The 17,393-nt window shown below is 33.4% G+C and overlaps 2 protein-coding genes across 3 annotated transcripts in view; one reads left to right on the top strand and one right to left on the bottom strand.

The window, feature by feature from the left end:
• Nucleotides 1–14,265, top strand: part of LOC149909788 (ATP-binding cassette sub-family C member 4-like) — a 31,763-nt gene extending 17,498 nt beyond the window's left edge. The window contains exons 2-25 of one of the 2 annotated variants that reach the window (XM_090119876.1): nucleotides 1,483–1,617; nucleotides 1,884–2,088; nucleotides 2,338–2,563; nucleotides 2,906–3,003; nucleotides 3,124–3,321; nucleotides 4,005–4,131; nucleotides 4,760–4,909; nucleotides 5,678–5,871; nucleotides 5,959–6,123; nucleotides 6,196–6,333; nucleotides 6,537–6,704; nucleotides 8,012–8,155; nucleotides 9,770–9,993; nucleotides 10,071–10,201; nucleotides 10,362–10,571; nucleotides 10,695–10,925; nucleotides 11,016–11,122; nucleotides 11,356–11,479; nucleotides 11,632–11,802; nucleotides 11,919–12,046; nucleotides 12,423–12,545; nucleotides 12,804–12,926; nucleotides 13,006–13,166; nucleotides 13,312–14,265. In XM_090119876.1, the coding sequence (XP_089976002.1) occupies nucleotides 1,483–1,617; nucleotides 1,884–2,088; nucleotides 2,338–2,563; nucleotides 2,906–3,003; nucleotides 3,124–3,321; nucleotides 4,005–4,131; nucleotides 4,760–4,909; nucleotides 5,678–5,871; nucleotides 5,959–6,123; nucleotides 6,196–6,333; nucleotides 6,537–6,704; nucleotides 8,012–8,155; nucleotides 9,770–9,993; nucleotides 10,071–10,201; nucleotides 10,362–10,571; nucleotides 10,695–10,925; nucleotides 11,016–11,122; nucleotides 11,356–11,479; nucleotides 11,632–11,802; nucleotides 11,919–12,046; nucleotides 12,423–12,545; nucleotides 12,804–12,926; nucleotides 13,006–13,166; nucleotides 13,312–13,585 (3,955 nt within the window). In that variant the 3' untranslated portion in view covers nucleotides 13,586–14,265. Of the gene's footprint in view, nucleotides 1–1,482; nucleotides 1,618–1,883; nucleotides 2,089–2,337; nucleotides 2,564–2,905; nucleotides 3,004–3,123; nucleotides 3,322–3,566; nucleotides 3,694–4,004; nucleotides 4,132–4,759; nucleotides 4,910–5,677; nucleotides 5,872–5,958; nucleotides 6,124–6,195; nucleotides 6,334–6,536; nucleotides 6,705–8,011; nucleotides 8,156–9,769; nucleotides 9,994–10,070; nucleotides 10,202–10,361; nucleotides 10,572–10,694; nucleotides 10,926–11,015; nucleotides 11,123–11,355; nucleotides 11,480–11,631; nucleotides 11,803–11,918; nucleotides 12,047–12,422; nucleotides 12,546–12,803; nucleotides 12,927–13,005; nucleotides 13,167–13,311 lie in introns of both variants that reach the window. The other variant, XM_090119875.1, reaches the window with a different exon arrangement.
• A 2,069-nt stretch (nucleotides 14,266–16,334) lies between these two features.
• On the bottom strand, nucleotides 16,335–17,393 carry LOC149909787 (cytosolic Prostaglandin E synthase-like). The gene has a single exon (XM_090119888.1). The coding sequence runs from the start codon at nucleotides 17,226–17,228 to the stop codon at nucleotides 16,767–16,769; it is 462 nt and encodes a 153-aa protein (XP_089976014.1). The 5' UTR covers nucleotides 17,229–17,393; the 3' UTR covers nucleotides 16,335–16,766.

Here is a 17,393-nt window from a genome sequence, read left to right as displayed (position 1 = left end):
GATTATTTGCTTTGTGTTTTTCTAATATTATAGGATATGACTTAAACTAAAGAGCAATGTCTTTACTTGTTAAAATAAAAGAAAAATATTTCATCCTTATTTTTATACGATTGTGATAAATATTATAGAGCCGCTCTCATTTCATTACATTTTAAAAATATTTAGGCAAGGTTGGTGTATGGCATGGTGGGAGATTTTCTTTCAACGTATAGCGCTAGCTCCTAGGCGTTCTCATTGTTATTTAGATATATATTATGTTTATTAATTTGTGTTTAGTTTGTAAGTTGATTGTTACAATGGGGCTGCCATGAACATTCGTTCAAAAGCCTTGAATAAATGATTGAAAAAAAAAATATTTATAGAGAGAACTGTGATTTTTACCATTACCTATGTAGAATAATGTAGATGTTAAGTAATACTCTTTATAACTGCTGTGAATTTTTAGAACATATACAAAATAGATGTTCCTTGGTTTTTAGCAAAATTTATCTTTGTTATGCTTTTCCTTATGTTTTTACAAAGTCCATCGCCATCCAATTTGACTGTGATTTTTTTACATGTAAGGTTGAAAATCTAAAACTGATTAAGAAATAAACATTTTAAATTAATTTATTGTTTAATTTTTTTGCTATCTGTACTTAAATTATCGATGTGACGAATTTACAATACTTGATATTAAATCGTGACGAATTAACTTTAAAAAAATAACAGTGTGGCAAATTTACACATACTTTTTTAGGTGACGAATTAACTTTGTGGCAAATTTACAATAACCCCTTTACATAAGATAGCAGTCTTAGTAAAATAACGAAGTAGGTAGTGCTCCAATTCGAGCTTATAAATTCATCGAAACCGCAATGCGCAATACGAATTCTCACAATACATAAATAATTACATATAAGATTAATAAACATTATGCAGGAATTACATTGATCCAAGATGTGTGATAATTGATTGCGTTAATTCAAATGTTATACAATATGTTTAATTGTATATGAATACTTTAATTAACCATAAATACATAATGTATTATTTATGTACCCATTTGTAACTACCAACTTTTTAAATAATTTATTAGATACTCTTTTTTGAAACCATTTTTATGAGTTAAAATAAATATACATATATTTATACCTTTTACTTTAGGTACCTAGATTATTAGGAAACGTATTTCCTATCTATTAATTGTTTTTTGTTTTTTAAAATATACTTTTGCTACCTATTAGGAGTTAAATAATAATTTTAAAGAATGACACACGTCAGTGGGTTAAGGTCGATAAGATGCAATCAGCTTTATTATTATCTAGTCTTAGTGACATTGAATTTAATACTACTTGATGATCACTAGATTTCCTGATTATAGCCTATTTCATTTTTCATGTCCTACCACGACAAAGGCAGAATAGAAGTCTCGTTGCACTTTATGATAAATCCATGTACTTAGAATAAAACTTTGTATCAATGTTCATTGTTTGTTTACAGGAAATGGCTAGAAGAAATCGCTTTAGCAAGCAAGCAGGGACGGAAACCATCTCTTCTGCGTGCAATGACCAAGACATTCTGGTTGAGTTATGCTCCTTCCGGTGTCATGTTCCTGATACAGGCTCTCATCCTCAAGTAATTATTACCTTATAATAAATATTTCTCGTTATTAATACTCTTGCTAATATAATGAATAACTAATAGCCTTATACTATGCTAATTTACATACTATACGCATGAGGTGTGGTATAATGTGTTATTTTTGTTACAATTTTCTTATCTATTTCCTTTTTTGTGATAATTGCTGAACAAAAAATAAAAAACACAAACGTAATATAGAAGTGACTTTCGCATTTTAAAAGCGTGTTATTGTTATCAATAAATTGCATTCGTCGTTTCAGACCTTTCCAGCCTGTAGCGTTAAGTATGATGTTAACCTACTGGGAACCAGGTTCCACTATGACTTACCAGGAAGCTATATACTGCGCATCAGCCGTCATCTTCATGTCACTAATGATCGCTTTCCTAAACCATCACGGCACCTACTCCACTCAACAGTTTGGAATGAAAGTGCGCATTGCTGCGTGTTCACTCATCTACAGAAAGGTCAGAAACAGTTCACAAAATAATACACAAATTATGACAAATACTTTATTGACACTTCAAAATAAAGTTCATTATGTGATTATGTTCTCACATAAGAGTTCAAGGATAATATTAAATTAATTCTGTGCAACGCGGTAGTATGCACGTAAAACAATAAGATTTACAAAATTGAAACCACTCGTACGACTTGCAATTACAATAAATCACGAGCCAGTAACAAGAATGTATTGTGTTATTCTATATTCTCAGGTAATGCGGATGAGCTCCGGTGCCTTAGCCCAGACCACGGCTGGACAAGTGGTAAATCTTTTGTCGAATGACGTGAACCGGTTTGATTACGCATTCATCTACACTCACTTCATCTGGCTGCTTCCTCTGCAAGTGGTTTTAGTCTGCTATCTGATATACCTCAAGATCGGTTATGCAGCTATAGTGGGAGTCGTCGGTATTGTGCTGCAGACTATACCTGTTCAATGTAAGGATTGGATAATGGATATACCTAAATAAAATTTTGATAAAATTTGGATAGTATGTAGATCAAGTATCATCTATATAAGTTTATTAATGTTCCTCTTGCATGCGAATAATGAGACCAGATGGGTTAAACTGTTTTCCTATTTAGTAGGGCAGTTCATCAGGTCTAATTTGAACATGTGTTTAATGATGGCGAGCATTATTTGTTTTCACACAGCTTGTCCTTGTCAGTTGTCTCATACGAAAAAACTTGTCGTATTATTGTGTAAATTATTATTAAATTTATTTTTTTTAATATTTATGTACATATTTCCGTTATTTTTAATAATGAATATTCTTTTAGCTTATATGAGTAAACTGGCAGCAAGACTGAGAATGAAGACAGCTTGCAAAACAGATGAAAGAGTGCGAATTATGGACGAAATTATTAACGGAATGCAGGTAATATCTCGGAAGCACAACGCCATCTAGTAGTATTGTTATTAAATCCTTGATTTCTTTGAGGATATGTTTTTATACATACGAGACAGTCTGTGTTTACACAATTTTATTTCATTTTAGGTCATCAAAATGTATGCCTGGGAAAAGCCATTTGAACAAGTGGTGGCTTTGGCCCGCAAGAATGAAATTAACTGTATCACATCTGCTTCCTACCTTCGAGGGGTCTACCTCAGTTTCATGGTGTTCACAGAGAGATTGACCCTGTATACAACTCTGCTTTCATATTCATTATTCGGTTATCAAGTTACAGCGGACATTGTAAGTTTTGATAATTATTTTATCTATAAATTTATCGTTATTCATATACCTATTCAAATCACTATTCAATCTTCATACTTGCTCCATCCATTCAAAAGAGCAAGAATCATTCCCCAGTACATTTTAAGATTGGAACGAAATAATTATATGTATATTGTCTTAAAAAAGACAATACAGATCGATAAGATTGTGTAACATGTTCAATAGGTAAGTTTGTGGCAACATTTCAGTGATCTAATTTACAGGTTTTTCCTTTGGCGCAATTCTACAATACACTACAAGGCACTTTATCGATAATAATGTCGAATGCCGTATCGTTTTTGGCAGAGGCGCTGATATCCGTACAACGCCTTGAGGCGTTCATGTTATTGGGTACGTGAGACCTACCCTGGTCTCGGAAATACTATGCATGGAAAGCTACGCAATAGTCATGCTATTACTATTAAGCAAAAGTCCAAATTATAGCGGAGACTTTATTGTTGATAACCCTTAAACTCACTACTTATGACAGTATCGGCTTGTATAATATAAAATAGAAAATATGTTATATGCCATTGCATGCTCAAAAATTGAGAATCTAATATAGAACACAGTTGGAAGAGGTTAGATTGTAGTTAGTAATGTTTGGAAGTCGAAAATTAGGTAAACTGAATGAGTATTGACCACTTATGTGGTTTTCACAGGCTTTCCCGATGGCACAAATGTTCAACATCCTTCAAGCTTCATTATCTATTGTGTTGCCAATGAGTCTTTCTATGTCACTAGAGTCTTATGTCTCCGTTCTTCGTATACAAGATCTTTTATTATTGGGTACGATTTTAAATAATTTCTCGAATTGTGGTCCGTCTGAATTTTGAAATTTTGTCTTTGGTATTGGATTGAGTGTTCGCAAAAGTGTTGTCTTTGGTGTGCTTTACTGCTTATGGCCGTTTATAACAAAAAATAATTATGGGTTTGTAAATAAAAGTTTGCATGTTACTAATCTGTATGTGGCTAATATACTAACATAATAATAAAATGTCCTGTTAATTAATATATTTTTATGTTTATTAAAAATGTGTTCACATATATGTTAATTATTATTTTGGTCAGCATTAATTATTGAACACTTCATGAATCAATAAATTACTATGTATTTAGTCTAAATTTACATATAAGGATGTAAACAACTGTCATTTCCGATAACTTTTATGAGGATGTCAAGGCTGGTAATAAAATAACTACCTACTTAATATTTTGATAAAAGCATTCATGGTGTGCGAATACATTGACTACCTAAGTATATAAATTTTCACTGCTATCAATGCACTTATTTCATAAATTGCTGTACATTAACTGCATAACGGGTCACTTTAAATACACTAGCTCATTTGATTAAATATTATGGTATAAATAAAGAATAACATGATGACATTAATTTAATATTATAACGGAACAGATGAACGAGAAGATCTCCGAAGTGTAGCAGGCGTTGATATCGCAAAGCTTGTGGAAAACGTGGAAAATAAAAAAATGAAAAACTTGCGTGAGTTGGATCTCTGCCCGAACACATTCAAAAAAATTGACGAAGATGGCATTTACAATCCAGGTATTGAAAACTTCTCGACTGACTTATGTAATTAAATTGCAAAACATTTCTCATCGTATAACATGTTTATCATATCATTATTGTATTGATGAAAAAAACCTTTGACTTACAATTTATGTCACACGGAAGTAATTCTGAACCTCGCAGTTATTGCTTTCCGCCCCCGGCTTCGCCCGCGCAGTCAAAGAAAAACCCGCATACTTCCCGTGGGATTTCCGGGATAAAACCTATCCTATGTCGCGGGGTAAAAAGTAGCCCATGTCCTTTCTCGGGTATCAAAATATCTCCATACCAAATTTCATGCAAATTGGTTCAGTAGTTTAGGCGTGATTGAGTAACAGACAGACAGACAGAGTTACTTTCGCATTTATAATATTAGTCTGGATTTGTTATTCCACATACATTTTGCCAGCAAATCCCAAAGGATCCAAACAAACTGTCGAGCAGTCGAATCGAGATAAATTCAGTGCTGAATGTACATTCCATTGCTTTGTTTACCTACAACAACAAAAACATATTCGAATTATTACTTCGGATACTTTAAAAAGATACAGTTGCGTTAAGAAATTTACAGTATCATGGGAAAAAATCGTAGGATTTTCTGGGTCTACCCATCGTACTCGTTGTCTCATAGGTTAATTCATAAAAAAGCATTAAAAGATTTATAGTTCAGTAGACGATCTAAAGATAAACCTCCGGCAAATTGACAGGCATAATAATAAATACCAAATCATTTTAAGCGTACCTATAGGTTTATCCAACTTATAGGTTTTGACTGCAACGAGAAAGGATTGATTGCCACATCACAACGTGCTATACCTTTTAATTCTGACGATGGCATCGTTATCCAAGATGTATCTGCTCAATGGATAGAAAATGGACCTGTGATATTGCGTCATGTTAATATTAATATTCCCAAAGGAAAACTATGCGCAATCATTGGTTCAGTTGGATCTGGAAAAGTGAGAACTTTTTTTTATGTATATTATACATTGTCTTTTGCATATTTTGACATATGTACCTTAACCCACTTTTTATTACATTTTCAGAGCTCAATTCTACATTTACTATTAAATGAATTACGTGCGACAAGTGGCCGAATATATCTTTCCGGACCCTTGTCCTATGCTTGCCAAGAACCCTGGTTGTTCGTCGCTTCTGTTCGGCAGAACATATTATTTGGTTTACCTTACAATCCTAAAAAATACAAAGAGGTAATATAACAATGAGCACATTAAATGTATTTCTTTAAAATAGATCTATAACATTATTTTTTTTGTATCCAGGTTGTAAAGGTGTGTGCACTACAAAAAGATTTCCAACAGTTCCCTCACGGAGACCAAACGCTAGTTGGAGAGAGAGGTGCCTCTCTATCTGGTGGTCAAAGGGCACGTATTAATTTAGCAAGAGCAGTATATAGACAAGTAAGTATTATACACCACATATTTTTGAAGTAAAACTTCTTTAAGCACGTTGAGGGTAAAATTTCAAGGTCGCTTCAAGGCAATACTCTACACTTGTGCTCGGCACACATACTATTTTTTTAGTAATAGACATCGTTTAACTTTTTTTCACCTCTACCTTATTACCTTTTATATGTTGTTTACATATATTTTTGTACTTCTAGGCGGACATATATCTTTTAGATGACCCGCTATCAGCCGTGGACGCACATGTTGGCCGTCAATTGTTTGACGAATGCATTAACGGATATCTACGTCACACAACGCGCATTCTTGTTACTCACCAGTTACATTACCTTAAGGCTGCCGACTATATAATTATTATGAATAACGTAAGTACCTTATCGATTATCTACTAATCATATCTGTAATACTAATCTAGTCATATAAACCACTTAAAATAGTCAAGTACCGTCAAATGTGGCTACTTGACCTTTACTTGGCAACTTGACCACACCTTCCGTTTAACAACAAAATATCAAATTTTGTAGAATTGAAAGCAAATTGACCTAACGTATCGATGTTGGTAGGTTTTTAAAATATTAATTGGCAACATATTTTAATTTTAAATCGGTAACGCTGTTGGTTCTCGCAATATAACGTATCGAAGTGTGACTGTGACTAAGGATCTTTTGCCGGTGTCAGTATTATTATGTTTGTAGAGCTTAAACTGCACATCTCAGGTGAGTACAGTTTTGATATGTTGTGTAATAAACCCTAGAGATTGATTTTACAGTGGGAACTATCCAACTTTAGGCTCATCTGTCGAAATATTTGCTTGGGCATTGATGCCTCAGGTTAGGTCAAGTTGCCATTGACGGCTGTGTGGCAACTTGACCTACGCCTAGGGTTGACACAAAAAATAACGTGACTGCATTTTTTCCTTTTTTTATCTGTTTCGAGTTTTGCATAGTAAAATCAATAAATTTGCTGTAAATTTCGGACAATCCAGATACTTATACTCTCTTTGATGACAACGATTTAGCATATTTCTAATGAAAAATAAATGTTTCCTTACCTATTAATAAATACCTATAAGTATTAAGTAATATACATATACATATGTATTAAATTTAGTTTAATAAATAAATAGTTCATTAAAATTTGTGTCTTGTTTGTGACAACCCTATCCGACATGTAATGCTTTGTATGAAATCATTACAAATCCCGTGGCAACTTGACCAGGTAGCCAGAGCCTATCAGTTTTTTGTAAAACTTCGGGCTGCAATATTTAAAAAGTCGAAGAATTAAAAAGTAATAGCAACTTAGCCTAAAACAAGAATGTTAAGCATCTACCTATGAAAACTGATGTGCAAGGTCAAGATACCACATCAGTGTCAACTTGACCTGTATTACGTTTATTTGTAAATAATGTAAGATTCAATATATTTTAAAGAAATACCTAGTAAAAGTGAATGATGAAATCATTCATGACATGAACAAATCATAAAATGTTAATAAAAGTTTAATATAAATAAGTTAGCTAAGAAAAAGTAAAAAAATGTGGTCAAGTAGCCACATTTGACCGGTAGTTGAAGTATTTCCGCCTAGAAAGAATAATTCAAACTTGACTTTTATGTTTAAAATTTTTAAGGAAGCAACCAGCACAATTTTATGTCGATTTCAATAATTTTTTTAGGGATCAATAGAAGCTAAAGGCACGTTTAATGAATTAATGTATTCGGGCAAAGACTTCGCCAAATTGTTATCGGCAAGTCAGGAGGACGATACCAACCCTGATGCAGAGAAACCTCCCCCGATGTCGAGAAGAACTTCCGCCAGAGTAAGTTATTGTTTTATAAGGTAGGACCCACAGAACAATAAAAACAAATAGAAGTGCTTTAATGTCATAATTAGTATGAAAACCAGTGTCGCCAAACCCACACATTTAAACCGATAGTTATACAGTACACTACAAGTAAACTATGCCTGTGATTGGACAGCTTAATTTGAGTAAAAACTGACTCAGGTTATAAATTCAGCATTTCAATATGTACCCTAACGCACCATGTTACGGTTTATTTTAGTATAACATCTCTAGGTATATTAGCTGTTTTGTTTCTCATTGCACAGGAATTCCAAATTCGAAAACATTCAGCTACTCCACAACAGAGGGCGTTAGTTTTCGATAGATATAACTTTGAACCTCAACACATAGAGATAAGGTTGAAATTTGTGTCACTCAACATTAATGACATTAACTTGATATTTATCTGATGCTATGCCCTGAGGGATGTCAGCCTTGTTATCGATATCTCGATATCGATAATTCACAAATAAATATTTTTTGTGTATTTTTTTTTCTTTCTATTATACGAGTAGGTATAGTATAATGTGTCACATTTTGGAGTATGTTTATTACTACTAAGTACGTCTTTTTATATTATGATTATTAAATAAAAAACGGAATATTTATTTATTTATTTATTTATCAGGGAATAGAATTGTAGTATTAATCTATATTTATAAAATACAAACAGAAAATATGCATTATTTTAAATCTTGGAACTGCCGTAGGTTTGCTGTATCGGTGGCCTTTGTTAGACTGCTTAGTGCTGTTCGGCATTCAGTTAACTCGTCACGTTGCATTTATCCATTTCTCTTTTAAATTAGCCTCTTTGGGAAATCTATAAATAAATTGGACAAATGAAAGCTAAGGAAAAATAAAATAAAATTTAATATTTATAATGTTTGTCTTTTCTAAAGTATCGATACTGTCGATATGCACCACAAGCATCACTAAAGCGACATTCGTTTGTTTATTGCAATAATATTCCAGAAATTCTTGTTTGCTGTTCAATCTTTAATAGTACTAATTTCCTACGGATTAAGGTTCATTTTGACTAGATATTTGTATACAATTTTGACAAATTACAAGCGAAGTTATAACATAAAATATTATATGTAAAATAATTAAAAATAAGACTTACCGAGGGTATGAAATGCCTCCATTGCTGATATTATTTCGTCTGCTATCATTTTTGCACTCAAATAGCGAACAACACGTCCTAATTAATAAATAAATATGGAAAAAAGGTTTGACAGCTGACAACCGACTCGAATATTTTTCTGCGCACAACTGAGAGCAAGTTAGGTGATCTTACCTTACAAGTGACACGTGGGCCACGCCCACATCACACTTCTATCTACTTTACTGTTCTGTGGTAGGACCTGTGGGTAGAACTAAATATTGACGTTAAATGTGTCGTCGTCAAAAGATACGTCCGTTGACATAAAATATACTATTCAATATAATATCAATGATGAGCAGCTATTTTTATAAAAAAAAAACTCACTGCTTATTAAATAAAGGATGAAATTTATTGGTGAAGTTATAAATTGAAAGTAGGTATATTTGAAATATAACGCATTACATATTATATTATGTAACTTTTAGCTGTCCACTACAAGACGACCATCAATCGCTGAATCAACAACTGGTTGTGAAATGCCAGTTCAAGAATTGGAAGAAGAAGAAAGAGAATCAGGTTCTATGGGATGGCATGTCTATGGTGCTTATCTCAGAGCTGGGGGAAAAACTGGTCGCCTGTTGTTTATGGTCATCCTTTTGATAATCGGCCAACTATCAGCTACACTATGTGACTACTGGGTAACATTCTGGTAAGATATTCATACAAATAAAGACATTTTTTGTCGTAGAAAGCATATTTTACGATATTATTTTTTCAATTTTTTAGGACTAATGAAGTAACACGTTTAAAAGAACGAGAAACCAACAGCTCAAACAAAGATTACAATGCAATAGAAGCTCCTGAAAACAGCACATTCAGTTTCACAAGTTACTTCTCTGGAATTAAACCAGAATCAAGTAAGATATTTTGACTTATTACATACTTTTTTATGTTTTAAATCCACTAAGAGTTAAACGTTAAAATAAAAATTAACTACTGCAGTAAAAAGAGATACATATTACATTCCATGATTTTATATAGTTACTATCAAAAATAAAAACGCTGTATTTTTTTCAGATTTGAACATTCATGCCTACATCGGTCCATTGGACACCTCTCAGTATTTATACGTGTATACGGTGTTGATTATTTGCTGCATATTCTTCATAACAGCCAGAGCCTTAATGTTCTTCAAAGTTTGCATGACTGCATCACGCAACCTCCATAACGATATGTTCCACTCCATGCTTCGTGGTGTTATGCGTTTCTTCGATGCAAATTCGTCAGGTAATTAGATAAATAATCAATAAATTCCATCAGATCAAATACAGAATCATCTAGTTACGAACTTCTATTTCATGTAATTTTTTCGAATTCTGTTACTATAATTTAATGTTAACTTTTTTTCAGGGCGTATTCTTAATCGCTTTTCAAAGGATATCGGTGCTTTAGATGAACTACTGCCTCGTTTCCTTTTGGAATGTATTCAGATTTACCTTGTGATGTTCAGTATATTGACATTAAATGCTGCTGCGTTGGTCTGGACTCTGCTACCGACAACTATTATTCTTCTTTTGTTCTATGTTATTCTGCAAATTTATTTGAAATCTGCACAGTCTATCAAACGATTGGAAGGCACTAGTAAGTTATTGCATATTAATTTGTTCAGTTTAATTTGCATTCCATATTATGTTAAGTATATCTACTAATCCCGTTTTCATCTTCTTGTAGCGAGGAGTCCTGTATTTTCTCACATGTCTGCTACGCTTAATGGCATAAGCACCATAAGATCTTCTGGAGCACAACAAAGGTTGATCCAAGAATTTGACAGATTCCAAGTAAGTTTAACTCACACTTTAACTAGAAACTTAAACGTTCGTCCTATGATTAATTACATAGTTTTGCGTAGTTTTAAAAATTAGGATAGGTATCATGCAGGAGTTCAATTATAATATTTTATCAAAAAATAATTGCTTTGACATAGGAAACAACATAATATACGAATTTAGGGATATGATTCAATTAGGTATTCAATTATAAAGAAATCTTATAGATGCATAAATATTTTCAGGATATACACACTTCTACATGGAGTAGCTATCTGGCAAGTGGTGTCACTCTCGGTTTTTGGTTGGATTTCATATGTGTTCTCTATTTGGCCATCGTCATTGTTGCTTTCCTCGTTATTGACAGCAGTAAGTAATTTTTATATAAGTGACTTCCATACATGATAATAAAATTTGTATGAGATACATAAGTAGTTATGTATAAAAAAGTTGTTCAAATAAATTTACTCTAAATCCTAAAATGTGTACTGTGCTACATAGCTACTTTATTTTTATTTCAGAAACAATTTTCTCTGGCAATGTCGGTCTAGCTATTTCCCAAACGCTGATTCTTACTGGAATGCTGCAATTTGGCGTCCGACAGACTGCCGAAGTTATTTCTCAAATGACAAGTGTAGAAAGAATCCTACAATATACCCACATTGAACGAGAAGCACAATGGGAAAAAGGAGGTAAAAGCTATTTCATTTAGTGTACGAGTATTAAGAGAATGACAAAGAAATTTCCATGAATCTTTTCAAACATTCCAACTAAACTAAATATTCTATATTGTTCTCTAAATTTACAGCTCAAGAGACACCTAAAGGCTGGCCCTCTAGAGGTCAAATTGAATTCCGCAATTGCTTCATGAAATATACGCCAGAAGACTTGCCAATTTTAAAAAATCTAAATCTAGTTCTGGAAAGCGGTTGGAAAGTAAGTACCAGTAATAGCTGGATAATGTATAATTTCTAATCTTCCTTCTAATATTACAAACAAGTTTGTGAGGATGTATCTTTCACAAGAAAAACCACAGAAGAAAAACACAGAACGGATTTTGATGATGTGCCTCTTGACTATGACTTAGCAGTGATGTAACTTATGTGCCAGACTAACATAATATGAGCTATAGAAATAATTACTTTTTCCTGCGAGCTCGTCCGAAACCTCGTTAGAGAGCGAACTATAAATATAAATTATTACATTGGAATTAATATAAGTACTTTATTTATCTCAATCAATATATTAAACTATATTTAAGTACTTTATTTATCATGATATATTTATTAAAATAATGTTCAAAAACTTTTAGGTTGGTATCGTTGGCAGGACGGGTGCAGGCAAATCTTCGCTTATTTCCTCATTATTCCGCCTCGCGATTGTTGAAGGAGAAATACTTATTGATGGAGTTGATACCGGAAATTTGGCTCTGCAGGTAATTAACATGAAAGTTTATACGAATTGTTTTATAGTTATGCCAATTAAACTAATATTTCAACACTTATGATATAAAATATTAACGTACTTTTATTTATACCTACTTGAACCGTTTCTTGAGAAATGAGAAATTAAAAGCCTTTAATACATATTAATTAACATAAGTGATTATAATTATAATCTTTAGATTGTTGCAAATTTGGGTTTTTCTAAAAAAATATTAGATACAATACTTATTTTACTTTTCTTTTTACAGGATTTAAGATCTAAGATATCAATCATCCCACAAGAACCAGTTCTATTTTCGGCGACAATACGATACAATCTGGATCCATTTGACTCTTACGATGACGAACAATTATGGAGAGCTCTTGAAGCTGTAAGTCTTAAATTGTGCTTTTGGCGTTAAAAAGCTCTCGAAACCCTAAATATTATCTAATCGTTGTTGTATTTTAAAGGTTGACCTAAAAGCTGCCATACCATCACTGGACTTCAAGGTATCTGAAGGTGGATCAAACTTCTCCCTGGGACAACGGCAATTGGTTTGTCTTGCTCGTGCTATCCTGCGCGGTAACCGAATTCTTGTATTGGATGAGGCTACAGCTAATGTAGATCCGAAGTAAGTTTTACTTAACTTTCATATTAATTTATAAGCTATCAAATATACTCTGAAAACATATAAAAATATTTTTGATCAAGAGCCTAATGAATTAACAAAGTGAAATTACTTGCCTGTTTTATAAACAATATTTATTTTATTTCAGGACGGATGAGTTTATACAAAGAACCATCAGAAAACGATTCGCTGATTGTACAGTATTAACCGTGGCACATCGACTAAATACCATAATGGATTCGGATCGTGTGATGGTAATGGACGCAGGACGACTTGTAGAATTCGATCACCCGTACAAATTGTTGAACAATCCAGAAGGTTACTTCACAAAAATGGTTAAAGAGACCAGTGAAAAAATGTCTGCACAGCTTTACCAAATCGCTAAGAAAACATTCATTGACAGCGGCGGTGTAGTAGAATAGTGCATTTAGTAAAACTAATAATGTTAGATGTAATTTAAGTGACCTTAATTATAATGAAAACTGCAGTTAGGTACTTAGCATCATACATTTATTTAACCAAACTGCGCTCCATTAGTTATAGAAAATGAATACTTGTTGCCATGTTTGTTAGGAATTAGGCTAGTTTTCTATAAATGTTGATGTATAGTTTGCTTGAATATAGGTCAAGATAGACATGAATTAGGCATATTAATCACTGTTTTGTGTGATGGGCAGTAATTGAAGTACGTGTTTTTAAGTTATAGTAAGGTTACCTGTCGCTCCTGCGATATTTTGTGATGAGATTGTAAATAGTAATTATAGACCCCAAAGTATTTCCGATAGAATTTTTAGAATTTTTATTATAAAATATTTTGAAAATCTTATTTAATATTTATATTGTATCGGTCATTTAATAGGTTTTACATTAATAATAGAAGTGGCAAAATTTTAAGCTCGCTTATGACCTGTATACCTTAGGTTATTCTGACGACTCTTCATTTCATTAAAAACCATCTGAGATAAAATATTTTTATTAAAATTATGTAGGTATTTTATTTATTTTTACGTGCTGTTAAGTTTAAGTTTATTATTTTTAATTGGAGAATGATTATTGTGATTGCCATTGAGGTCAACCTCGTAAATTAAATTAAGCTTTACAATGAATGTTTATTATTTCATCACCCTTTTGTTATATTCGTGAATATCTCTACGGGAGGCGATGGTCGATCGCATGAACTTGTCTTTACAGGCCCCGGTCTCCGACTGGGGCGATGCCAATCTTGTCAAGTTCAATGCTACTAAGACCGAGGAGTGTCTATTCTCCGCTAAACGGTGTCCATTCCATCTGACTCCGACTTTCCAGGGTGTGTCCGTGCCGATAACCAACCACCTCGAGCTTCTTGGCATCACCTTGACGCCTACTCTGAACTTTGGTTCCTATATAGATTATAGAATCCAAAGCCCAAGTAGCCTCAAAAAAGCTTGGAATTCTGGCGAAGGTGAGACAGTATTTCAGCCCGGGACAGTTGCTCAACCTTTATCAAGCACAAGTCCGATCGTGCATGGAATAGGTACTGCTCTCACCTCTGGGACGGTTCCGCCAAGTACCAGCTGGAGGCGCTTGAGGCGATAGAGAGGCTTGCCAAGAGGCTCATAAACGACGATTAGCAGTAGTAGGCAAAAAAACTCCAGAGCCTCGCTCATCGTCGCAGAGTGACCAGCTTATCGGTTTTTTACCGGATAGACATTGGTGAGTGCGCTATGGAACTACACGAACTTGTTCCGCCATCCCCGTTCTTCCATCGATCGTCGATGCGCACAGATTCTAGGCATCGCCATATGGTGGACGTTCCATGTACCCGGACTAAGCGGTTCGATTCCACATTCTTCATTCGAACCGCAAGGGACTGGAACGCGCTTCCTGAATCTGTGTTCCCCGACGAGTACAATATGGGGATCTTCAAGCGAAGAGTGAACCGGAACCTACTAGGGAAGCGCGTACCATCTTAGACCGCATCTTAGCTTTCCATCAGGCGAGATTGTGGTCAAGCGCTTCCCTATCTTAAGTAAAAAAAAAAATATCTCGTTCCTTACAACAAAATTATGGCAGTTAAGGGGGTAATATCGTATCGTATACCTATACTTACATAGCATCATCAAGATGTTTTCATTGCTACCGAATGTATTAATGTAACCCCGTGTTAATACTTACTACATGTTTGATCTACCTTTTCCTCTTATTATAGATTTCTTTGTTTGATAACCAATATGAATGAAATAAAAAAAAACAATGAATATACTTAACATTAATTAATTCATTTTTTTTAGGTAAAATAAATTTTTTTTTTACCTAAAATAATGAACCTAAGGTATCGTTATTGAAAATCACGATCTAGCCTTTTACTATAGGCTAATGAGTACCTAATATAACTTAATTTGCTAGGTATAGTATGTCTGAGAATGTGTCCTCACATCCTCCTCCAACACTTTTCTTAATGTCTCTATTTAAGGCGAAGACACTTTTTTCATGTGTTCTTTATGAATAGCACTCACTATATTACACTGAAACGTCACTAAACTAACTCAAAAGGTTTTGTCCTTCAGTCTTCTCACTATGTCCATGTTGTCAAGGAGCTGGATAGCCTCGACGTTCACATGATGGTGAAGTCTGCGTTCGTGAGCTTCGGCGTTCTTTTTAATTATGTCCGTGACGAGATCTACTTTACTGATCTGATCAAAATGAATTTCCTTTTTTTTTATTTTACAATTATCCCAATTATTGGCTTGGTTACACCTTTTGTCAATTAGGTAACTAATTTTTCATACTAATAAAAAGTTAGAAAACATTTATTTTGGAAGAGTTGTCCTCAACCAATTTGGTTACTCAAGAATTCGATGTACTACTTCTACATTCTCTACTAGCTGCGTTCCGCGGTTTCTCCCGCGTGGCTCCGCTCCTATTGATCTTAGCGTGATGATATATAGCCTTCCTCCATGAATGATCTAACACTGAAAGAATTTTTCAAATCGGACCAAATCGTTCCTGAGATTAGCGCGTTCAAACAGACAAACAAACTCTTCAGCTTTATAATATTAGTATAGATAATAATAATCTTATACTATTGGGCAATATGTAGTAAAAAAATAAATTTCATATTACATTTATTTATTTTGATGCCTTTTATCCAGGAACTAGTAACTTACTTAATATTGCAAGTGATTAAAAAAATATAGGAAAGTCAGTAATTGAAACATAGTTATAAATTAAAACTAAGTTTTATTCACCAGTATAAGATGCATATATCTTAATTAAGTTTAACATATTGGTTTAAAATTATGTAAAGTTAATTCCATAATTTTATTTATCAAATAAAAAAGTGATGAATGTTTACACAAAGAAGTAAGAACTCACAAGTTTAAATGCCACACCACATATTAGGTTTATAAAAATCTAGCTATGCTACATGATTTAAATGCTAAAGTTATAAGATAATAAACAAGATTAAATTGTACTAAATTTCATCCAATGGTTGAGTAAAATACTGCACCAATTTATCTCAGCTAAGCAAATAATCAGACATTTCATGTATCAATCTCTACACAGTTTGAACTAACAATTCATAAAATCAAATCCGGATCACAAACATTAAAGCTAATTAGACTATTCTATATCTGGGAGATCTTCATCTTCCACGGAGCTGGTGTCATCATTTTCATACTTATCATTGTCCATCATATTATAAAACATGTCGTCCGTTGCTTCATCACCACTCTCTTCCTCATCTTGCCATCTATTGAAATCAATCCTGAGCCAATGATGTTTCTTCTTATCACTAGTTAGGGTTGGCCAAAATACACTATCGGCTTTTTCCTTGGCTAAAACTAGTTCAATTAATCTCCCTTTGTTAACCTGAGTACTCTTTTCAGGGTTTATTTCTGCATATAATGGGATTTCAACTTCGTATAATTTTTGCTCTGGAGCACCTATTCCTTTGAAGGATACTAACTGTTTTTCGATTTTTATTTCAGGTTTTTCACATTCAACATTAAAAGTCAGAAAAACACGCGAATTTCGTTGCGCCCATGATACCGACGGTGGCGTAGCTACAGTCTCCGAACCCATTGTGTGTCTAATTTAGATCTTTATATCAAATCTAATTAACTTAATGCTTTTTTAGTATTGTAAATAACTTTATTACTGGTATAAATATCAATTCCGACACAAAAAACCACAGAACACAATCAAGAAACCCTGTCGATTTCGAGAAGCCTCACAAGTCACAGGTGA

The sequence above is a fragment of the Colias eurytheme genome, chromosome 3 (assembly GCF_061535395.1).
Source record: "Colias eurytheme isolate Ceu_HAF_F1 chromosome 3, ilColEury1 Martin Lab GWU primary, whole genome shotgun sequence".
NCBI classification, from domain to species: Eukaryota; Metazoa; Arthropoda; class Insecta; order Lepidoptera; family Pieridae; genus Colias; species Colias eurytheme.
The sequence above is the reverse complement of the archived record's forward strand: the minus strand, read 5'-3'. Positions and strand labels throughout refer to the sequence as shown.

What these genes read in the sequence shown, in the direction of transcription:
- LOC149909787 (XM_090119888.1), bottom strand. Translation starts at nt 17,228, where the DNA reads ATGGGTTCGGAGACTGTAGCTACGCCACCGTCGGTATCATGGGCGCAA.